The sequence below is a fragment of the Lepeophtheirus salmonis genome, chromosome 1 (assembly GCF_016086655.4).
Source record: "Lepeophtheirus salmonis chromosome 1, UVic_Lsal_1.4, whole genome shotgun sequence".
Taxonomy (NCBI): Eukaryota; Metazoa; Arthropoda; class Copepoda; order Siphonostomatoida; family Caligidae; genus Lepeophtheirus; species Lepeophtheirus salmonis.
Window position 1 is genome coordinate 40,163,157 of NC_052131.2, and position 25,438 is coordinate 40,188,594.

Consider the following 25,438-nt stretch of genomic DNA (forward strand, 5'->3'; position numbering starts at 1 on the left):
CAATCAGTAAATTAAGTTATTAAAACAAGGTTCTAGGAATAGACTGAAATGCTGCTTATCAGTGCTTTGACGTATTTACTTAGTTACAATGTATATGCAAAAAAAATTGTTTGTCATGATTTCTACATATAAACGTATCTATAACATGACTGTGACTCACGTGACTTCCCTAAACAAAATTGAATTCGTGCTTCGATCACATGCTCCTAGTTGCCATTCTTGCTTGATGATGTGCTCCTTATTTAAATTATATTAATTAACTCGGAGCCTATTTTCCTAAAATGTTTGCTTTAGAAAGGCTATGTTAATTTAAAAACCTTCTAAGTTAAAATAGATTCCGAACTCGACTGCATCTCCTCTCGAAGCTCCTTCCGAAACGAATTAGCGTCAAGTATCGAGAGTCTACTGTATATGTACGTACCTATAACCGAGTTGTTTACATTTTTTGTTTTACGAATCTGAGTCAAGTTTTGGAGCTCTTCTTCACTCAGAGTACAAGTCGAGTCTGAAGTAAAAATTATACAAAAAAGTGTACTTTATTTTACTGTTATTTAATTACTTTTTGCTTCTTTTACCCCCAATCAGCGTTTGAGCGTTGATGGGTTAAATTAGAATGAGCTCATGCTAAGCTGTGAACAATTCTCCAGAGTTATCTGTATTAATAAAAAAAAGTTTGTCTGTTTGTTTGATTGTCTATTGACAACGCTTCATTTAAAAAATAAAATAAAAGGGGAGTACATATCATTATATAACACATTAACAAAGCAAAGTTTTTTGAATATGTATTTAATATCTAAAAACTGTGTTACTACTTTATCTAAGAAAGAAAATGTAACAACTAGCGTCTGCAGCTAAAGCTAAAACTTAGCACGTCATATTAAAAAAAAATCATGTTCAGTTATATTTACGTTTGGTGCTAAAGTATATTCATAAGAAAAGGAGAGAACATATCTAAATTAATGAAACAAAGTTTCCTTGTCTGTTTGTTGTCGACACCTAAAAGCTACGATCAACTTTCTAAATGTTGCCAACTGAATTAGGACTTTTTTTTCTATTTCTTTTGTGAAGAAAGATTGTAAGATACAATATACAATATATTCGGAACATATTTCTCTGAATTGTTATATAGAAAAAAGTCAAAGTTAGGATAAAAGCTCGATGGTTGAGAACGGATTAATCTGCAATCAGTTTCTTCTTAAAAGGAAAATTGTTTCAGAATGCAACTCCATCGCTTCTCGACGTTACTTCCAGAAGGAATTTAAGACTTGTTCCAAGGTTTTATTGTATACTTATGACTTTGTTTTGCAGATCTGTTTACAAGCCATTTTTACTAATCCAATTTAAGTTGTGAGTCTCTTTAACACATCATCAATATTAAATATCAGTTATATAAAAAGATCAATTTGGCTTAAATCATATGAATGAAAATATAATCTATCTATATGAATTAAAGCAAAGTTTGCATGTATGTCTGTTTGTTTGATTGTCTAAAGATAACTCATTTTTAGCAACAAGCGTGTGAAGCTAAAGGTCAGCTCCTCATATTAAAAAAATATTAGTTAGGGTTTTAAAGATTTTTTTTGCGTGGAAGTTTTGTTGTTCTTCACAATCTCAACAATGGTTGTTTGTATTTTCTCAAACTATTATTCTTTCATTCTTGAGAAGAGAACATCGAGATATTGAGTGTGCTCATGTAAAACGAAGAATAATACTGACGATTTGGTGGGGAGTTATCATCTAATACTAATAAATCAAATTTATATAATTAAAAGTTTATTAAGTAGGTCTGTCTTTTTTTCTGTTCATCGACGCTTCATAATTGCAAGCAATACTACCGCTAGTTTACAATATGCAAAAGGGATGAACTCATTTTAAATATCATTCTTGAGGTGAATTCATCTGTATGTTCCAAACTAGATATTATTTATGCGGAAGTAAGAAGTTAAAAATAGAAAACCTCTTAAGGGGTTACATACACGTATCTACGAGGGATTCAACCAATAAATAGGTAGTATAATGTATTCATCATTGTATTGGTTGAATTTATTTTTTGTCTTTGCATACTATTTAGTTATGTATTTGATAGGGTTCTTAATTGATTATTTATTTGTATAAAGGGATAAAATAATTTTTGATGCAAAGGGATGTTTTTTTTTGTAAATTCATCATAAAAAACAGTGTTACCTCATTAAGATAAAATTTCAAAATACATTTTGTTGTCAGCCGTCGATTTTTCTGCTCCCCCCCATCCGTGCTTTGAACATTGAATTTAAATAAGCTATTGCTATGCTCTAAACAATTATAATTACCTAAATAATAATTTCTTAGTTGGGAAGCACGGAATAGCTAACAATTCATTTAATGCCCTTTTTCTGTTTCTCTTTGGAATCAAAGCAAGAGTCATCGTTGCACAAGTCGGCCATCTTTGAGAAATAAACAACCAATTTTTATAAGAAAAAAAAACTTTGCTCATTTTTGATTAATAAATGAACTACCGTTGATGTCATAATATGACTCAAAAGCAAAGGGGATATTTATATCTCTTTATTATAAGATCCCAGATCACCTATTACTCTGATTTTATTCAAATATCACTGATTTTCTATAACATCAGGCGACAATTTAACTTTTATCATTTTAATGGCCATTAAATGAAGTTTTCCGCAAGATTTTTTTTTTTTGAAATTTGTCTATTTTTTTTAATAACTATGACTCCAGTTTGCTTTCTATTTCGGTCCATTATTCTTCAATGTATGACGTCATTGAAAATTCTCTATTAAATCGAGAAGAGTCCAACAGTTGGAGATTAGGATATAATTGGCTAGTTACTTGGTGTTAAGACTCGTTCCGGGATCGATTTTTTCCAATTCGGTCTTAATTGATTTTTTTTTTTCGTTAGGTGACTAGCCACATTTAGCATGCATGTACACGTATACGTGAATAAACAATTTATTTCCAGAACATTTGCATATTATATTCTTCAAACTTCAACAAGCCCTATCAAATTAAGAGGTTTTGTGATTTAAAATGTGTGCAGTTTGTAGGAGTGAAAATGTCCGGATAAATTAAACTTTGGAAGCACAAAAACTACTGACGTGGCATTTCCTCTGCCCATTACAAGAAAAATTATGAATCACAAAACCTCTTGGGGTTGAAAGGGGGAGTTGTTGAGGTTTGAAGATTATAATATACAAAGTTCCTAGAAATAAATTGTGAGTATACGCATGACATATGTCTTAAGTCGATTTTTTGGTCTTATTTAGGGGATGGATTTTTCAGTTTTTATGCTTAGTTTAGAAAAGAGTCTAGGAACATGTGGAACACTTATGAAATCTAAAAAGTATTCTTACCAGTTCATTAATTGATTAATTCGTCATAACTCAGTAATATAAGTTCCATTTGAGTTCATCAACAATTCAACTTTAAAATTGGTCTAGATCGAATTTTAAATAGACTGAAATTCTTAAAATGACCTACTTAGTTTGGCCCAACAAACATTAAAACGGTCTCAGACCAGTCATGTACTTCCAGTGCAAAAACAAACTAAACTAATTACAACTACCAATTAGTTTTGGGCCTTTTTTCTTTTTGAAAGGAGAAAGGTTGAGAGATGCAATATAAACTTCTCCTGTGACATGCATACATTTTTGATAAAACATCGGGATTTAGCGCCTTATCCTTCAGTAGTAATATAATACAAATTATCTTAATAATTATTTATAATATATAATTAGGTGTAGCATATGCAACGATTTTCAAGCTTTTTTAACTATCATTTTCTTTACCTTAAAGCAATGTTTTAATTTTCTTTCTTGATGGTAGCTCCTTTCCCTAGACTGAAATGAAACAACAGTTATAAAATAAAAGTTTAATTTTTTAAGAACCACGACTGTTTATTATTGATCAGAGTGTGGAATATTTTTTACAACATTATCGTAATTAAACTATACTATGGTCTATTATGTACATCAATACGCCATCAGACTAACATGCATAATGTTAATGAGAACCGGCTCGAAAAGGCTCGGCTCACGTGTATAAATAATCTAGTAGTAGTAGACCCTTATCACTATCCTCCACACATCATACAGGTGTGGTTTTTAACTACATACTATTCTGATGTTAGGTTGGAACGTACTCTCGTGTACACACTCGTACTAAGTTCCTCTTCTTATAGTCCCACCACTGACTGACACACTCCTTTTGGAGTGTCCGTTTTTTTGTATATTTATTATTATTGACTGACTGTTTTCCTCTCCTCTACATCGTCATCATATCAGTTGGAATCATTCCTCCTGGTCGTTTGCGTTTGTGCGTCCTCCTCTCTTCCTACTCTCGCCCCCCTTTTAGGCTCTTTATGATAAGGTGAAATTTAAAAAAATAAAAGTTGTGAGTAAAAAAGAAGAAACTAAATGTTGTCTTAAACTAATAAGTAATAAATATTATATCAATGTTTGTTTGTGGTGAAATTGATTGTGCTTTAAATCCTGAAGCTTTACCTTGGTAGTGTACTTTTTTATGTGCATCTCTGATATCCGGCATTTTTTTGGCATACATTTCCCTTTTTTAATAGTTTGATTCCGTGTCAGTGGAAAGTTAAACTCATATTTGTACCGGCCTATCATTACTTATTAGCTTATAACTAATTATGGATCATCGTTATCCCATTTTCATGTAGAATTATATTCATATTTTTTTGTATTACACGAAATACTTTTTGTTTTTCAACTTTCTATGACCAAATCTATTGGGATATTTATCATGGCTTTTCTTAAGTTCATTAGATATTTGTTGTAAGAATAGTATAAACACTCTGTCTGAATTATAACTGCTATTAAAATGTGACTTCACTCTCTGTTTTTAAAACTATTGCATATTATGAAAATATTTATATCATATATCATTTAAAATGTAACGAAGACATGAATCCCATTAATATCCATATATATATGTAGTGTGTATAATATCATTCTTTTCAATGTTCTAGGAGGGCATCTAGTATTACAATCTGTATGAACCATAACAAAAGCGACGAAATAGAAAAGTAAACTCTTCCTTCTCTCCTCCTTCCATCCCTGAGTCCCTCTTCTTCTTCGTCACCAGCATCATGAAGTCCATGTTCGTACCAAGAAGACATCGAAACACCTTGATCAAAATCTTCATCTCTGTGCCTACGATTTTTTACCTCATGTATCTTATTTCTCTACGTTTAACATCTCCCTCATCCCTCAGATCCGATCCGTCTAAGGATCCTAAGGACTCCAACATACACCCAGAGAATATTCATCGGGAGCTGAATGCTAAAAATAAAGAGGCCTCTGGAGATGATCCTGAAATTAAGATCGATACGTTACCTCCACCTGTCAAAGGACGTGCCAATGTAGGTCCAAATCATGCTCCGAAGAAACATCCCAAAGAAAAACCTCTCATTGTTTCAAATGTGATTAAGCCGTAAGTTCCACGTAGTTTCAATTCTCTATTTGTTTATTTTGCCCTAAGATTAAATTTTCATATTGAACAAGGGTCAATGATTTATGCTGGTTATTGCATCATGAGCTAATATTAAAATAGTGATTATTTGGTCCCTCATTAAAGTACAATCCTTGCCTCTTTTATATTAATTTTATTTTATTGATTAATATCTGTCATGGATTAATCTGTGGCGTCATTGTTTTGCTACTCCTACCCATGTCACCGATATTTACATATCCATACACTTGCTTTACTATCATTTTCAATTAATTAATGCTATATTTTTTACAAAAAATTTATATGATGCCCTAATTCATTGTATCTTTAATTACTAATAAATTTAGATCCAAACGATAATATATTTCGGAAGTGACGTGATAGATATTTGTTCTGTATAAGCACAGTAAATGAAGCTTTTTTGATTGCCAGATGTTTTTTATTTATATATAGATATCTACGGATCAGGACTGAAAAGAAACACTCTTTCCTCTTTCTCTAATGAGTAATTTACTTTTAAGAGTTGTCAAACATTTTTTGAACAAATTCATGTACATATTCGGTTTGATTAAAATGATGCAACCCGAGGCAATGGCAATAATATTTATATATAAGAGATTTGAACTCAATTTGAAATTGTAAAACACCTCAAATGGTCAAATAAAGGGGATTCAAGTCCTCTCGAGTAACTTTAAAGAATTCATTTCCATGAGTATCACTACAACAGAGAGGTTCTCCTCGTTTATTTGACTCATGTTTTGCGACTATAATCTATTCACTTGGGCCCTGTAAACATTTGTTACAAATAATATGTTTATCTAGTAGTGACAGTTGAAAAACTAAATAGTCCCTCACTAATTTATATTCTTGTATAGTAGTAATGAAATGTCTAAAATCCGAATTTCCATCTGATATTTTTCTTATATTCTTATCCTAAAGAAATGTGGTAAAAGATGTACCTGGCGAGAATGGAGAACCCGTTAGAATTGAAAATCCAAGCCCTGAGATTAAGGCACTTATCGATAAAGGCTGGGCAGACAATGCATTTAATCAATATGTATCAGATATGATTTCGATTCATCGAACTCTTCCAGATATCCGGGATGATTGGTAATTATAACATTTGATTATTTTTTCTACACTTTACTACTCATCATTTCGGTTCAATAATGAGTAAACGATTGATAAATTTTCAGAAGGGGCTGGGTTAATCTCTGTGCATAGTTTAATTATAGAGAAATTATAGAGAAAATTGAACTGTTCCTTTCCCAGGAGAATAAAAATGAGGATTGTTACTATTATACAAAATGTTTTTGTTTCCAAGAGTTACTTTTGCACATGCATCAACGTATGATAGGAACTATTAATACTTAATTACTCTTAAATAAACTTTAGAAATTGAATATTTATATAGTTATATATTGAAGCTCATCTAATGATGCCCTGTAATGTGTATTTGCACCTATTATGTTCCTATAAATGATTTACTTATCCTATTTAATTATAGGGATTCAATCCTTGCAACAAGAAAGGAACCATTATATATTAGGACTTCACACAAACCCATATATGTATATTGTCTCTTAATTTTAGCTAATCTTTTTATAAATAGACTACAAACACAAGTACATATATTTTTCATGAGCAGTACCTGAGTGACACGACTTTACAAAGGGGAGGCCCAAAGCTAAAAACCAAGTGGCGAACGCCCCTGTTAGCTTAAGTAGATTCCTTGTGGACGTAAAATCTTTCTCCACCATACGACGTTACTTGTTATGATACCACAGAAGGGGATACTTAATCATTTTATCTCATGGCATATAAATATTTTTTTTATTGTCGCAGAATTCACATTTTTAATTAAATTTAAACAGTGGAGGTTGTGTAGATATTTATAATAGAGTAATATTCTAATATACTGTAAGCCTGTAGTGGACAAAACTTTTTGTTGAGGTGACTAATACTTAATAAAATGTTGATCCTTATACATACGTGGTCCTTATTTTGTCATTTGGTTTATAGATTTGGGGAGACCATATGTAAATTTTACAACTCATTTGCTACAGATGTACAGATGTTGGTGTCCCTTTTTATTTAAAAAAAATGAGTATATATATATATATGTTCTTTTTTTTCTGGGGGGAGGGGACTTTCGGACCTTGTATTTTATTTATAAATAAATATCAGATCTTCTTTCGATTAAACGGTCCTTAAACTATTAAAAAATGAATCGCTTTTTCGGCTATATTTTTGAAATTTTGCGCCCACTAATGATTGGTATGCCTTTTAATATTCATTGCCAGATGGAGAGCCATGGGCTCCCTTCTACTCCGACAATATTTAATAGCCAAAGGCGAGTGACAATTTGCAATATATTCTATTTTTATGATCTAGTCAAAATTGGTAAGCAATTAATTATGTATTTAGATTTAAGGGGTTCTTATTTCTAGGAAGTTGTTCTCCAGCATGATCTCGAGAAATCCATTTTAAATTCCTTACTCATACAGTCTAACCATGCAATATCCTAAATTAAACCATGTTTTCGACAATATAAGATAATAATTAAATATTCATTTCTTGGTTTCCTATAAATGTTTCGTTTGTGGAACATTCTTCGTCCTTGCTTATAGCACATCATTTGCACTGTAGCATACATCTTTATATTATATTTTCATTTAATTAAATAATTAAATGGAAGAATTCCCTGGAAATATTTTTTTCCTCGATAATTTCCCTTTGATATTAAATCCCAGGAAATGGTATCCCAAGATGGTGAGAGAAAAACCCTAGTAGGCTCATATATAAAGTGGTGTATGTGTTCATAAGTACTGTTGGTTAAGTAAAAAAACAGAGCTGTTAACGAGTCATGGGACAAGAGTCCAAGTACAGACTTGAGTCTTTGCAAGTCTCAGTAAAAGGCGAAGAGTCGCAATTTTCACAGAGTCGATCATGTGTAAATTTTAGCGACCCAATGCTCCATATTTAAAAAAAGTCTATTTATAAAATCAGTACTTTGTTAGGAAAATTTTGGATCCTGTATTTTTTTCAGAAAATAAATTTTTGCTCTTATTTCGATTTGTTACCCATAACATTCATTTGTCAACTACAATAGAACAACAGCTCGTACGCTACTAAAACCTTAGAATTTACAATCTTATCTATGTATGTCTTGAGTTGGGGTCGGGAATACGAGTTTCCAATTCTGGCTACTCATAATATTTTAAAAGCTGGGATGTAATCTAAAAGAACAATTCTTATCTAAGTGCCTGTAAACACCATGCTTGCAAAACCCTTGTGCCTATTATGCATAAAACAATAACTCAAGGAGTGTCACAACGGGTTTCTATGTTTGTGCAATGTACAATTTAACTTTAATATACTTAATAAATAATGTCTTAATATTTATAAGCGTGTAACACTAATACCATAAATAAATGACCTAATGTAAAGTAATATGAGTAGGTTAATTAATGTTGACAATTGTTTCTTCTTGTAGAAACTGAGGGGAGATAAAGACCATGTTGATAACTTTATCATACGTAATAATCCTTATATGTTGATTGCTTATTAGACCATTATTATTTATCCTACATACCTACATATTTATGCTCTAAAGAGTTCAAAGGAACGGTCCCTGTCCTTTGCTCTAATAATGACACCCATCCTTTATTCAATAATAAACATGACTAATCCTATATTTTGCTACTAATCGGCAAACTTCTTCCACGTCACGATTTACAATATCTTTTCTATTATTGTGAGCACGACACTAACTCACTAACATGAAAATGTGTAATGTATTTTGTTGTCAGCTGTCGATTTTTCCGTTTCTTTTATCCCTATTAGTGTTCTAAATGTGGATTGCTTCAACATTCGAATCAGCTATTGTTAACAATCTGTGAACAATTCACAACAATTACATTTCAATAATAATTCCATATTTTGGGTGACGAAGTGTAAAATAACCAGTGTTGGATTCCAGTCAAAATGTTTGAATTCTGTGTGGAGTGTTATTTTCTTAGTTTGTGTAATGACAGTATACTATTTCTTTAAAGATTTTGCAGAGTTTCAGAGTGTAGTAGTTTTTTTACTGTCTTTTTGAGTAATACTTGAAATTTGACTAATCATTCTTCGTATGTTTTGATTTTCCAGTAAAGTCGAATTTTCAAAAAGTATGCAAAGAGAGCCTTTTTAACTCCATTACCCAATTCCAGAATATCTTTTAATCTTTTTCCCCTCCCATATTTTTTTCTCCTAAATTTAATTAACTTTTTATAATATATAATTTCATCCGATGAATAAAAAAGCGCGCATTTTCACATGATATACTCGTATATAGTGCTGTGTCGGTCCAGTCCAGTCCCACTTGTCAGCACTTAAAAAATGAAAAATTTTGAATCAACCAGGATATTTTTCCTCCCATTTTTTTTTTTAAATTATTATGTTATATAATAGAATAAATTAAATAACGAACAAACAAAATAATAGGATCGTATTATATTGCATTATAATGAAAAATAAAAAAAAATTTCAAGATATGTGCAATAAACTTCAGACATATTTTATATATCTTGTTTATCCTAATAAACCATCTTATGAAAAATTCCAAGGACCAACAGTTAAGGACCGATAGAACCGGTCCTAATACTGGACTGTACCGAATAAATAAGGACCTACACAACACTTCTCGTATATATGTATAATGTACATAATTCATCAACATTCTTAACCGGCTCGGATTAAGCAGATTTCTTCTTCGTGTGGACGCTAAAACCTTTTGAATCCGAATAAAAGGTATATAGCCTCGCTTTAAAAACTTTGCCCAAACAGGGCCGAAGGCAGTGGTGTCGGAACCATAGGGCTCATTTTTGTGGAATTTCTTATGGGTAACGCAATAAAGTCTTATATAGTAAAAGATTATTTGTCCCAAAAACTTAAACACTTTTTGAAAAAGTTTTTTGTCTCTTCTAATTAAAAGTTAGTTGTCAATATCTTTTATAAAAAACAAAAACATGCTGTCCAAATTGTCAAAAATAGCCACAAGAAAAATCTTAGTAACATTTCCCTCCCATTAAATCACCCTGATGAGGTCATCATTATATATTTTGTCCCGTTTCGCCGGCCTAAGGAGGTCTCTAGCTCAGTTTTGAGTACGCACACCAATTTTTGATTTTCTCTACATATTTTTTCTTTCTCTACGGATTGGATCGAACACAACACTAAAAAAACAATGGTAGTCTAATAATGTCTAACTTATATTAAGAACTACGCTTAATGGAGCAATTAAAGGAATTTATTTATTGTTCTATAAAGGATCTGATAAACCCTAATTGGAAAGGACTTAGTATGTACATTAAAGAATTGTTGTAGAATCAGGTTGATTTATGTTGAGGAGAGTAAAGGGGGAACCTTCAAAAGATATTTCCTTAATATGTGTATTTAAGAGGTAAATCTTCTCATTTTATCTCTTTTATCTTCCCTGATGATTCATGATATGTTTTGATTTGATTAAACAATTATGATTGCAAGGAAATGGTTGGCAGGAAGAAAAGAGGGGTATTAGGCAAGTAACCAAATGTAAAGAGTAGCTTTTTTATACAATAATGACAGAAAAATAAATAAATCTTTCTCATTTGATTTATGAGTCATTTGATACGCGAGTCTTCATGTCCAAATATCAATATAGTAAATGTGTACATACATATAATAGGGCAGTTTGTTCTTCCACTTTTTTCGAATTTCGATTTTGGAGAGTGAGGAAAAGCTGTTGATGTAGTCAGAAAATAACCTTGTTCCAAAGTTATGGGGGATTAGACATTTTTTGTTACTTGACCATTTATCTCTCAAAATTTAATGGCCACTTAATTTGACCATTTATAATCTTTCTACCAAGTTTGATCAAAATCGATCTGTAACTTTTCCCGTAATCCTTGTGACTAACAAACAGATGCAAAAATATAACCTCCGTTCAACTTTGTTGCGGAGGCAATAAAGGTTTACTTATCGAAGTCACCCCATGGAACAAAAGGGAGAATAATATTATAAAATATTGAAAATTTATTTAGATCCGACTTTGCGTTTTAAAATAAACAATGATTGTTTGAACGTCATTAGTCGTTGAACACTTGTTAAATCTAAAATTATGTCTTTATAGGAGATTAAGTGTGTGTCATAAATATATAATATTCCAACGAGTATATTTTTGTAAATAAGGTGTTACCAAAAATAAAAACTGATGCCACTATTTTGAAATGGTGGAACTACGGCAAATAGTGCTTGCGACTATTTTAGCTGAAGACTGAACTGTTGACATTCCCAGCCGCTTTTACATCTCTAAGAGCACTGTTTATAACACCAGAAAGATGTATAATTATTGAGGCAGCCTGACGGGAAGTCGATACTTGGGAAACCTTTATTTGTTCGGTCCGAGGGCCTTGTTACATCTTTTAAGTCGAAGATATCTCAAAATCCACGAATTATAATAAGATAACTATAAGGAGAGTTTAAAATATCTGAGGCGACCGACAATGAAGAGGCTTGTAACCAAAGATTTAGTAATGAAGAGCAGAGTTGTTGTGTCAGTTCAGTCCTTGACATCCAGACGTACATCAGCAAAAGGTTAGGGGCTCGCTGATTTTTGAGGAAGGGCAATTGACCACACTCATCTCCCCGTGTTGTTCTATCATATTAATATTTTCCCCTTTATGTTATATGAATACCCTTTTGAGTCAGCGATTAGATATTAAAAAACGTTTTTCATTTCAAGACTCTTTTAATATGTATGTAAAATCCAGCATTAACATGTTATTTTGTAGGCCTGACGTTCTTGAACAGTATGATCATTGAAACAATTACAGATACTGTCATGTATATATATATAGATAGGGGTGACAAGTTGGGAAATATGTTGATCAAAAATTCAGCTATTAACAAGCATGGATTTAGTAGAGAAGAAAAAGAGAATAGTTGGAAAAGAGAAGACAGTCAGGAGTTCACCATCTCAATAGGGAGTTATTTTTTTCTTTCTTTCGGGATATTTTTTTTTGGCCAATCATCTCAATTAACTCAGCTGATGTACAACACCTAATGAGTAGGCTGAACGTGAATAGTCCAAATTTTTTCTTCAAGCCAAGGACATCCCTACAATATCCTCATTTTTATGCAGCTGCATTATTCTACCAAGCTCTATATTCTATAAGACTTCTGCCTCACAATCCCATATTGCCATTAGAAATAACTTGTCCCCCTCTAAACATTTATTTCTCTATGCTCTTAAACCTGCATTTTTTTTATAGTAGTCAAATAAGAATATGTTTTGACTACTATGTGAATATTTCGAACATTCATTTGCTTACTCAATTTTAAAGAATTTCTGTCTGTTTTGCTTTATTTTATGAAAAATTAAGTAAATGTTAGACTGCTTCATTGGATCATATTGAAAGGATTAAGTTGTTGGGATATGTGTACGTAAATTGGATTTCGTTCTTCTTTACAAATTGCCCTGATTAACTGATGGTCCATTGAAATGGAATATATGTGTTAAGCTAAAAACAATCTTGAGCAAAAATCAAGAAACATCCAAATTTATTTCATTACTTCATACAGGGGTGGGCAGAAGTATTTACACAACACTTAAAAGTTCCATAATTTTATATATTTCTTTATTAAGCATAGTTTTTTTTTACAATTTTAATTAGCAGCAACTATTTCTGGGCATATTTTTTTACATGGATGTGGCCACCATTTGCTTCAATTACAGAGTCCAGGCGACGATGGAAGGCGAAAACGCGCGGATGACCTCGACCGTAGTAAAGGTGGCCATTTTTCGCTTAATGTAAAGCTTTAGGGAGGCGACACTGTAAAGGCGAGTCTTATTAACATTCCTCCTCAGCACAGACGACAGGGGTTGGGATCTGGGCTGTTAGAAGACAAATCCGGCTTGACGAATCTTTTAAAATGTTTTTCCAAGAATGCAATTGACTTCTTGGGCACGTGAGCTAGAGTAGAATCCTGAATCCTCATAAATTTGGTATTCGGAGGGTATTGGGAGGCCATCCAGGGCAAAACAGCTGTTTGAGAAGCTCCACGTACACATCCGTGTTCAGCCTGGCCTTAGGCGGAAATATGTTGGGCAGCATCAGCTTTCCGTCACTGGTGAGCAGTGTAAAGACCATGGCCTTGGCTGGATTCTTGGTGTTTATTACCGAAGGGACTGAAGACCTCGAACCTGACAGCCACCGATCGTTTTGTGGGTTGTAGGCACCATCAACAGTGAAGTTGGACCAGTGATACATTAATTTGATGATGCCTGGATTTTTCTTGTAGATACGACGCAATTTGATCCCTCTCTCCACCCTCACTTGCTCCATCTTCTCCGTAAGGAGCTGTTAGTGGCCTTTGTTGTAGGAGGGAAAATTTAAGTCCTCCTTGACCACTCGGGCCAATGTCCTCCTGCTCACACTCCTACTATTCGTGTGTACTGAAAAAGAGACGGCCGGGTTTGCCATGATGGAACTATTTAGCCCGGTTAAAAAGGTTGGAGTTGGTTTTTGGTCTTGTGAGGACTGCATGGAGCATGCTTGATGTGCTCTTGTCATCATTTAGTCGTTTCACAACATCGCACACCGTCTTCTTGTTGTACATTGTAACGCGGATGGCATTCTTTGGAGCGTTGCCAGTAAAGTAAAAAGCTTGTATCACTTGGCTTCACTGCTCTTGGACCTTTATTTTGATAGAGATCGGAGCTTATCCATAAGCCAAGTCAGGAGAATAGTGTCAAATATTAGGACAGGAGGAGACCCGACTAATCTGAGGAAAATCCGTAATCCTTAGTTTATTGAGTATGTTGAGACCAGTTGCAAGATCGATTGATTAGATCGACAAAGGATATTTACATCTAAATTAATTAATTAGTCATCGACTCATACGCATATTGAACTTTGTTACCCTTTTATTTTTGAATACATATGTACTTATTCATACATAATTAGTACTAATTTTTGGAATAAATGCAATGTAATATAAAGTTTAAATAGATAATGCTCCTGATTTGACATTATAACGAGTAAGGAAAAAAATGTATTTCTTTCTTTTTCTTTCCCTCATTCGGTTCCAAAAGCTGATTTGTAGGTAGAACTTGAATAAAATTTTGTAAAGCTCTCTCTGAATATCCTTTCTATTAAATGAAAAATTGTCGTACCATACAAGGTTATTCCATAACGCGTGTACGACTGATGTTTGACTTCTACCACGCTTTGAATATTGACGTCATAGTAGATGAGTAGTTCCATGTTTTTTCAAAATCTGTTTTTCCTGCTCAGCAGTCGGTAAGATACATTAAATTGAAAATTCTAGTAATGGTGACGTCATAGACTATAAGTGGTTACGTGTTTTCTCAAAATCTGCCTTTTTTTTCGGTACAATACATCAGATTAAAAATTCTAGCAAGCCCGATTACATGATGATCTAACCTTGTATTTCTATTAACCTTGGTACCATAGAAAAAAAGGTAACAAGTTGAGAAAAAGCTTCATCTAAATTTCAGCTGCTAACAAAAAGGGATGTAAAAAAAGAACTAGTGATGTTACTCACGTCGTTACCTTTATTGTATAACGCAACCTTTCCTCTAAAAAGAAACAAAAGGTCAGAAATCATCTGGTAGTTAGACAAATTAGTCAATCAGGCATACTTTTATGTACTCCTAGACTATTACTGTTATATTATTCCTCATTATAAGTAAAATGAATTACTTATAATTATATATATTTCATAATATTAAAATTCTACATAGTATTTTATTCGATACTGTATTATAATATTGCGTAGCAATTTATTACTAAAAGCGTAGCTATGCATTTGTGTATGATGGCTAAAATTTATCATTGAAATAATTAAATGCCCAATATATTTATTATACGGGGGTTGTTTGAAAATTCCGTGCAAAGTCCAAGAAATGGCACTTCTAGTACATATCGAGTTTATGTTAAGTTAGTAGCATCTCTTGGAAGAACACACACTAAATTTCAGCCAGATGGGTCGATTTTTTCTGTTTGGTATTCTTATGAATCGAGGAATTGATTGGAAAGATTACGACCACTGTCTTTTGGATTCGCAAGGGATAATCTTCATCGACTATCTGAAAAAGGGTAAAACTATTGCAAGTGTATATTATTCATCATTTTTGGACGGTTCGAAAACCGAGCTGCAAGAAAAACGCACACGAATTGCCCACAAAAAAAGTCATTTTCCATCACAAGAATGCACCAGCTCACATCTCAGCAGTTGTAGTGGCAAAGTTAATGGAAATAGGGTTCTAACTCGAGCTGCCCACAGCATTAGCAATCTCATGCACCTTCACTCTTCTGTCATCTATCACCATATAATGGATTTTATCAATCTTGTATTATTATTTTATAAGGGAGCAATTAGTTTTTTCCTGATATTTGGATCTATGTTTAATTTAAGATCATTTTTTTGATGAGCTATTTTTTAGAAAGAAAAAATAAATATTGATTGAAGATCATTATAACCTCGGGGACCCTTAGACAATACACTGCCAATATGTATTATGTATGTAAAGGCTGAAATCGTAGATTCCCTTTTTTTTAGCAGTCGCCTCAGTCTTATTTACTGTTGCCACGGTATTAATATTTTTGTACCGGTTTTGGTACCAATATAGATATCGTATTTGGTACTTTTCAATACTTTCCGACTAAAATTTATAAAAAAAATTCCTTTAAGGGCACTTGAAGAAGTACTTACAAGGGCGTTTGTTATATTGGGTGCTCAGAAATTTGATGATTTTATTTTATAAAACAAAATTTTTATTCTTACTTTTAGTGGAGCTGTAATTACCGGTTTTAATATCAGAATAGTATAATATCGTTTTAAATGTTTCAATACCCTGGTATGGTTATAGTACCGTTATACCTAACATCAGTGGTCCCATTCAAGGACTTCACATGAAATGTAAATCAGTTACTTCGTCACAGTTTTAGGACATGCAATAAAAAAACCGTTTTGTGGAATGTTATTCTTTAATATGACGATATTAGACGTACTTGTCCGCGACTTGTTCAAAATTTAATCTTTTACAGTTGGTATACAGAAAGTGCATACATATAAATAGATCATCGACTGCAAACAACTGTTACATTATTTTTAATGCCTTTTTTTGTTAATGAAATCTCATGTCTACGTATTTGTACTCAATATATTTATCTATTTCAGGTGTAAAGCTGATGGCCGATTTTTGACAAATCTTCCTTCTACATCTGTTATTATTTGCTTTCATAATGAAGCCTGGTAAGTTGGTCACATCATATTTTTAATTAGCTTAATAAACTCGTATATTATCATTACAAATCATTTAATAAATAGAAAGAGATATGTGACGTGCACACCCGTACGGCATACCTATTATATGTGCGAGTAATCTTGGAGTAAATCTGAGGATGAGACACACACTAAAGAAATCTGAAAATGTATTTTCAGATTCTTTCTTTTTGTTAGTAGTTCCATGATAGCCACTATGGTACCCCCGAAACTCCTTTGTATTTTTTTGTCCCTTACTACCTAATATTCTGAACGGTGATTGGTTGAACTCGAATTTACTTTGTTATTGTGTTTCCTGATCCCTCCTTTTAAGTGTAGAACAATATTCCGAACTTGGCAAGAATGGTTTAACTTCCAACTGCTGTAGGAATAGTTTAGTGGGCCAATAAATATAATATCGTGATAGAGATGCTAAATTATTCGATAAAAAATGAATAATGAAATATCATAAATTTTCCATTTTTGTCGAACCCTCATCTATTAATGTTCAAATAATCAGTCTACGTCGAATATTTTCACACAGCAGATAAACTTTATCCTAAATTCTACCAATTTGAAATTTGATCACATTTAAGACATTTAGCACTCCTCTTATCTTTGTGCTGAAGACAATTGTGCCCAACATAAGATATTATGCCTCCATGTGATTCCTCCCATTGATTTATTTCTTACTAATGCCTAAAACTATTTATAGACTATTCTTTTAAATATTAAATTCCATATCCGCGAACTGAATAGAATAAATTTAGAAAGACCAGTTTTGGAATATTATTCAGTTCGTTTAACATCTCTAATCGTAATCCCCCTTGTTATTGTTCTAAACCAGAGGTCGGCAATCCCAGGCCTGTGGACCATATTGTGAGTGAATTTCGACGGCCCGCCATCTTATCATGAGCAATCATCTAAAACTAGGCATACTTATCCAAAATGACAGTTCAGAGCCTTCATAAATGAAATAATTAGTATTTAGTATTTTTCCTACTTTCCTTTTGTTTTAGTGGAATATAGATTTTTCTTTTAAATTGGGTTTATATTTCATTTCTTTATTGTAATTCCTGTTGTAAAAAATGAGGGTACTGTTTGAATAAAATTATATTGAATCCTTGTTTTCTCTAAACAGCCAGAAAATCAATTATATATTCAATCACATGGTTTTCCAACATGACTCTGCAGCTATTGCTGTTTGGTCCCTAATCTCCAAAAGGTTGCCGATCCCTGTTCTAAACGTTGGTTTGTTGAAATGGAATTAAATCCTTTTATATCCCTGCAATGTAACAATTCATCAATTGGAGAGAAAGGCGTAATTGGGTAAATAACTACCTGTTGATCTAAGTACTTTTATTTCTCTATTTAGAAGAAAAGTTGAGAGATGTAATGAAAGTTGCTGTGTGTAACTGTTAGGGGTTTGAACTCCTCTTTGAAATTAGAAATTCATCAACTTTTATGCTCTCTTGCTCCAAGTATTTTGCCTTTTTAACCACAAAAATAAACCGCTATACTATGTCTTTTTGTTTGTGTGTACACCTCTTTACTATTAGAGGTTTCTCTAATTCGAATAATGATTGTAATTACAATTAAAAATTATTACTTCTGTACAATAGCCCTAGGAAATTACGGTTTTAATTTGTTGTTCAAAAGTATATAGGGGTGTTTTATTGTTAAAAAGTTCCATATTGCGTTTGATTCATCTCTTGATTATCTATGCTTGGAGAACGGAGGGAGAGCAAATGGTAAAATAATGTACGAGTTTAGGATTTAAAAGTCAGAGAAAAATATCAGTTCGCTTGAAATTTGTTTTGTTTTTATTTTTTTATGACGCAAAGACTTTATAGCAGTTCATCTAATAAATAATTAAGTAACTTAATAATGATGACAAGGAATTACAATTTTATCGTCTTATAAATCTTGTACAAGTTATTACGGATCAAATACGATATGATGTAATTCAAATAGATGTACCATGTAGATTCCACGTCCTATTTGATCAAAAAAACAACAACTTAGATTTGATACTGCAACAACTTCTTTGAATTTCCCATGCAAACTTGCATATTTTAAATATAGAAGATCCACATTTATGTCAGCCTGACTTGAGGGGTTTTTGAGCGTAAATAATTACTTATACAATATATTAATGAACATAAGAGTGTATCCAGCACTTTATAAATTATGATATTGTACAAAATAAAATGTAATCTTAGCATTCTTTTGATAATCATTATTATTATTTAAGGTCTGTTCTAATAAGAACTGTTCATTCCGTTCTTGATCGGTCACCTAGTCATCTCATTAAGGAAATTATTTTAGTTGACGACGCTTCCACGCAAGGTGAGTCTTTTTAGGAAACTTAATTTTTGTATTACAGTTAGACTGTACATCTCCTTTAATTATTTTCAGATCATTTATTAAAACCGCTGGATGAGTACGTTAATAAGCATGAAAAGCTTAGAATTGTTCGAGAGCCAACTCGTGTTGGATTAATTCGTGCAAGAATCAGTGGTGCTAGGGCGTCCAAAGGTGAAGTTTTGACCTTCTTGGATTCTCATTGTGAATGTACAAAAGGTAAATATACATACTATACTTATATACATAGAAGATGTATTTACAGACCTTTATATAATCGAATAGGATGGCTAGAGCCTCTTTTGGACCGTATTGCCAGAAATAAGACAAATGTTGTTTGTCCTGTTATTGATGTAATCAATGATGCTACTCTTGAGTATCATCACGGTGGAAGTGCTGTGAATGTTGGAGGATTCGATTGGAATTTACAAGTACTGGACTTTATTCTAAACGCTATACATATCTAAATATTTAATCATTATCTAATGTATTTTATTCGTAATATATAGTTCAATTGGCATTCATTACCAGAGCGAGAGAAGAAAAAACATAGCCATCCAGCCGAGGCTGTAGCTTCACCCACAATGGCTGGTGGTTTGTTTTCTATTGATAGAAATTACTTTGCCAAATTAGGAACATATGATTCTGGTTTTGATATTTGGGGAGGGGAGAATTTAGAGCTTTCGTTTAAGGTTCGTTTTTATGCATAATATGCGCACAAACTGTGTAACGTTTGGTTCATGACATTTTCCACGTTTATTCTAGACGTGGATGTGCGGTGGTACCCTTGAAATTGTTCCTTGCTCACATGTAGGGCATATCTTTCGCAAAAGGTCTCCCTATAAATGGAGAACAGGAGTCAATGTTCTTAGAAAAAATAGTGTTCGGCTTGCAGAAGTTTGGTAAGTGTATTCATTAACCCTTTGGTATAATATATGAATATTTCGTATCCGTAACTATATTTTAGGATGGATGAATACAAGAAATACTACTACGATAGGATTGGAAATGATCTTGGGAATTTCGGAGATGTTTCCTCTCGTAAAGAACTACGAAAAAATCTTGAATGCAAATCCTTCCATTGGTACTTAAAAAATATTTATCCCGAGCTTTTCATTCCTGGTGAAGCTATTGCTTCCGGGGAGGTAAGATTTTTTTTTTTTTTTCATCTTATTATGAAAGATCTAGGAAATATCCCTTTTCGTCTGGTTTTGATCAGACCCGGTTTCACTATAATACGTTTTTTTAAATTTTCATACCTTTTAAATAATATGTAATGCAAAATGAATAAAATGCTAATTTGTTGCACTGACGGTCTCTAACACTCCGGTATATCTAAAAAAATTACCCGAGTTGATTTTTTACGATACCAAGTGAAATCTTGAGTCTTTGAGCCTGAATGTTATTCGAATTGCGAGCCTTTTTACTTCCAGTCTGAAGTCGCAGTTTAAAGGTTGACTCAAGTTTACAGCTCTCCCAATTACATTGACTATTCAAAATATTTTTTATATAGAGATTGTAAAAATTTATGAGCAAATACTTCATAGAGAAAGTAAAAATATTATTAATTAATAAGCCAATGCTTTTTAACGTCGTTTTGAATGACAAATACAATTTCAATTAATCCTTTAATTATATTAAGGAAAAAATTGATCGAAATGAAACACTAAATTTATTTGATTATTCAATACATAGATCGTAAATAAACAAACTCTGACTTGCATTGAAGAGCTTGTCCAAAATATGGGTGTTAATCGAAACAAATGCAACCACGCCAGATTCGGAAATCAGGTGGTTTATCATTCATTGTTTTTCTCCGTATGAGTTTGTTTGATGATATACATATTATTAATTATGTATGGTTGGCTAGTTTTTTCCTTTTCATCTTATAACATGGAATTCGAGTTCTTTTGTTGCGGGAGATTTTTGTCCTTTTCTTTGTTTAACTATTTGTAGATCCGTAACAAAGTGAGTACTCAGTGTGTGGACTCAGCAGCTAAGCCTGACGATATGCACAAGCCGTTGGGCTTGTGGCCGTGTCACAAACAAGGTGGTAATCAGGTCTGTACTTTTTGTTTATCTTTCATTTATGTATGTATGTGTGATACGTCAACACAAAAGCAATCTTCATTGCATCTTTCAATTTTTCTTCCAAGACAAATATAAGAAATTAACTGGTAATAAGTCAATGTTGCTATTCTTTTAAGGCGGTGTGCCCTTCTCTATTTAATAAGGTATAATCACAGCTTAAAGAAAATACACTTGATTTCAACAAATCAACATTCAGAATCTTCTTAGGGGAATGGATTTACAAAAATATATAGGAGTTACTTTATATTTTGCACTTGAACAAAAAGCAACATTACGATTTTTTTATTTCATAAATTCATGTAAACGGCCAATATTTTATAGCCATATTTCTGTCTTATTATGGACTTAATATAGTGTAAAATGAAATACTTGGAAATGTTAAGCATAGTCTATAGTTCCAACCTTTTTTGCACCTGTGATCCCTTTCCGAAAAGTTTGAAACCCAATGGATTTTCTTTAAATTTTCTGGGAAGGAGATGGAAATATACAGATTAAAAATTCTGTAAATATTTGCTATGCAACCACTGGTTGAGAACTCCTGCTATAGAGTCTTCATTTGATATATTTATGGGCTTTAAAATACCTAAATACATATTATCTATCATATTTATTAATTGCTACCTTGTAATTTTTCACCTTAAGTACAATTTGCTGGTCCTCCAAAGGATTAATCAGTACAACTAATTAATTAAAGAGTAAGTACAATTACTAAAAGGTACCCAGTCGCCATCCCTAAATAAAAGTGCCTTACAGGCCATCATAAAAATTGTAGGAGCCTTGGCGTTTGAAATATTTTAGATACGCCTATAGATATGCTAATACAACTGATTATTATAAATAATAATTATTATTTACTAATTCAAAAGTACCATGTCCAATCTCACTCCTGACTTCTCCTTGCCCTTTTGAAAGTGTTCATCACTAATGATGATTCGGTGAATGTTTTTTGCAGTAATTTCATGTTCTACCTATTGTGTGGCATATTTTATAAGAGTACATATGAGAAATGACCATCATTTTCTGACGATAATCTTTCTCAATGGATTTATTTTACTCATTGATTGTAGGGTTGACTACATTTAAGACAAGAAATTATTATATTTAAAAACATTCGTAGAATATTTTATGAGTTTAAAAATTACCAAATATTTTTGTTCATTAAAAATCGCTCAATTAAAGAAATATTACCCAAAATAATTTTTATCTAGTCGACGCCAAAGGCTCCTAACTATAACTGCTTAGATGACTACTTTTTCATGCCAATTTTCAGGACTAGTATGTACATATTGTGCAATTCAAAAAAGATACTAGTGTGTTGACGGGGCACATATATTGTATTCGTGGGTGGTGAAGGGACTGGGGAGAGATGGTGGGAGAGTCTGATTCATTCTTGCGGAATAATAAATATCTTCTTATTAATTAATTATAGTATTGGATGATGAGTAAAGATGGAGAAATTCGTAGAGAGGATTCTTGCATGGACTACGCTGGAAATGACGTCATATTATTCCCTTGCCATGGTTCTAAAGGAAATCAGCAATGGTTTTATGACCATGAGGTATGAATGATTTTTTCATTTAATTAATTACCTTATCCTAATATGTAAACTTATATTTTCAGGAGGAGACTTTAACGCATAGTCCAACTCATAAATGTCTATCCTTAAACGAAAAAAGGGATAAGTTAATAATGGCAGTCTGTGATAGTAAGGAACCTCGACAAAGGTGGAAATTTTCAACCTATAATCCGTCCAACAGGGAATAAAAAACAAAGAAATATCTTATCAAATCTATTATTCCTAAATAATCAAACTAGATTTTTTTTTGCAAGTTTAAAAAAACAATAACTTTTGTGATATTCAAGTCGTTACATACTACATATAATTCTATTATATAAAAGAAATATCTATACATTCATACTTATGTTAGTCCCCTCTTCATTTTACACGTTTGTCATCCAACCACCCATCCACCGCTCTCTATGCGCAAATATCATGTCAGTAAACCCCATCACTATTTAAAAGTTTAGTACAATGCAAATCTTCAATCTGTAGTTTACGTCTCTTCCTCCTTCCCTCACTGTAATTACCTTAATAAACCGTCAGAGTATTTCCATGATGCCTCTTTTTGTTACTTCTTCTCTCTTTTTCTATCTCCCTCATCATACATATGTATGTTACCTATGCGAAAACCCAAAAGGTGATGCGACATCTACATGCTAAAAGCGTTATTAATAGCAAATACCCTCTGATGACGAATAATTGTGATATTTTTTTCTTTTCCCTACCCCATCCCCAAAGTTATTATTTGTTTTGTTAGTACATATCTCTCTTTTTCTTATTGTTTTTTTTTTTTTTAATGTTTTCGTGCATGATTTGATAAGTTTAGTACATATAACCATACCTTATCAATCATGAAAGAGCTTTTCTCAGGGCTCTTAAGACAAATTATGATCAGTTTTGCCAAGTGTATTTCATTATTAAATACATTTTTTTTTGGAATGCAAAAAGCTTTATGTAATGTGTTTTTTATGAATTTTTTTGTTATTGTGTTTTAAAAAATAATAAATGATATGATTCAATATTACCTTTTTTTCCATTTATTCATTTTAACACAACTTATGTTTCTTAGTTATTGCAACTACAGCTTTAAACCAAAATGCCTCTATTCCTTGTCGTACGAACATCTTTTTTCAAACGTAAGATACCACTTTTATGATATCACAGATGACGTCACGACTTCATTTTTTGTCTTTTTCCCTCATGACTTTCTTCTCTTCGATGAATTTACATTATTCATTCAGTTAAAAAGGTGAATCCATGGAGGTTGCATACATATTTATAGAGTAATATTTATATTCTACTCCCCTGTCGGACAAAAAATTTATTGCCTATTCAACAAATTTGGGCAAATAATTATACCTTGATCTTTGTTTTGTCACTTGGTTTATAGCTTTGATCACAACAAAATGACTCTAGGAAAAGATAACTATAAAAAATTCAGCGTGAAATCTAAAAAAATTATGAAAAACTTATTTGATAAAAGTAAGAATTTATGACTATAATTATAAACTTGTAAAAATATATGACTAATTTATATAAATGAAATATAAAGGAAAAAGCACTGATAAAATAGATAATTTATTTTTAATATATAATAAATTACTTATTAAATATTAATCTTAAATCTCATGATATATTATGAACTTAATATATTGAATATGTTCAAAATTGGGAGTTATCTACAATTGACACTTTTAAGCCAATCAGAGAGGAGAAAAAATGTACTCTTTGTGTAATACTCATTTCCAATAAGGTGTCAAAAAAAAAAAAATTGCTTAGCTATCATGAAACCTGTGCTATTTTATTATGAGATTTTTCAATATATAAATAAGATAACAAAAATTATACAAATATTATAAAAATTCAGCCAGTCTTGGACGCTTAAAGATTTACTTAATTTTTGAAATGAAAAATTGCTACAAATTTCATGGTTTCAGCACATGAAAACTTTATATTTAATTGAGTATGACTAATTCTATGAATTATATTTTTTGTTTCACTTATATTTTCATTTTGATTCAACTAAAAATCAATATTGTACTTTATAATGTAATGAACTAATTTTTCTTTCATATTTTAGGTTAATTATTGTATAATTTAGGCATTCTTCTGCATAAATATACTAATTTGAGTTATTTATATCAACTTTAAGGTACTTATGTTAATGAGTTAAGTTAAACCTGCTACTAAAAGCTGTACGAAAATATGTCATCATCAACCTTACCAACAGTTGGTCAAGTTTTTAAATATTTTCATTATATAAAATATGGTTCATAACACTATCATCAAATACAAGGAAGGGAAGTTTAGATATGAAATAAGCTGGAGTCGTTATCGATGAGGTTCAATTTCTTTGGAAAAGGAACAAGTTACTCACAGTTTCAATAGATTGTGCCACGAACAAGCTTATCAAGTACAAGTACAACAAGAAAGGGAAATCCTTCAATAAACACAAAGCACAGTCATCAGAAGTTCATTTTAAAAAATTGAGAAGTTTTTGAAAAAACATAGATATACTTTTTGATACCTCTAATTTCAAAACGGAAGAAATACTGTGTTTATCATAAGGAATAGATTAAATTAAAAAAAAATATAGGATTTTTAAAAATACTCAGAGCAGGAGAAAATATACATCTGAGA

At 32.0% G+C, this 25,438-nt stretch overlaps 1 protein-coding gene across 21 annotated transcripts in view; it reads left to right on the forward strand.

The window, feature by feature from the left end:
• The window catches only part of LOC121127748 (putative polypeptide N-acetylgalactosaminyltransferase 9), a 60,700-nt gene extending 36,883 nt beyond the window's left edge, over nucleotides 1-23,817 (forward strand). For 2 of the 21 annotated variants that reach the window (XM_071892866.1, XM_071892870.1), the window contains exons 2-13: nucleotides 4,988-5,451; nucleotides 6,409-6,579; nucleotides 16,699-16,773; nucleotides 19,037-19,131; nucleotides 19,201-19,365; nucleotides 19,432-19,577; nucleotides 19,656-19,838; nucleotides 19,912-20,048; nucleotides 20,114-20,291; nucleotides 21,103-21,207; nucleotides 22,667-22,795; nucleotides 22,858-23,817. In XM_071892866.1, coding sequence (XP_071748967.1) covers nucleotides 5,108-5,451; nucleotides 6,409-6,579; nucleotides 16,699-16,773; nucleotides 19,037-19,131; nucleotides 19,201-19,365; nucleotides 19,432-19,577; nucleotides 19,656-19,838; nucleotides 19,912-20,048; nucleotides 20,114-20,291; nucleotides 21,103-21,207; nucleotides 22,667-22,795; nucleotides 22,858-23,001 — 1,872 coding nt within the window. In that variant the 5' untranslated portion in view covers nucleotides 4,988-5,107 and the 3' untranslated portion in view covers nucleotides 23,002-23,817. Of the gene's footprint in view, nucleotides 1-4,118; nucleotides 4,675-4,987; nucleotides 5,452-6,408; nucleotides 6,580-16,698; nucleotides 16,774-19,036; nucleotides 19,132-19,200; nucleotides 19,578-19,655; nucleotides 19,839-19,911; nucleotides 20,049-20,113; nucleotides 20,292-20,841; nucleotides 21,208-22,666; nucleotides 22,796-22,857 lie in introns of those variants that run through there. The other 19 variants (XM_071892871.1, XM_040723232.2, XM_071892872.1 and 16 more) reach the window with 19 other exon arrangements.
• The last annotated feature ends 1,621 nt before the right edge of the window (nucleotides 23,818-25,438 follow it).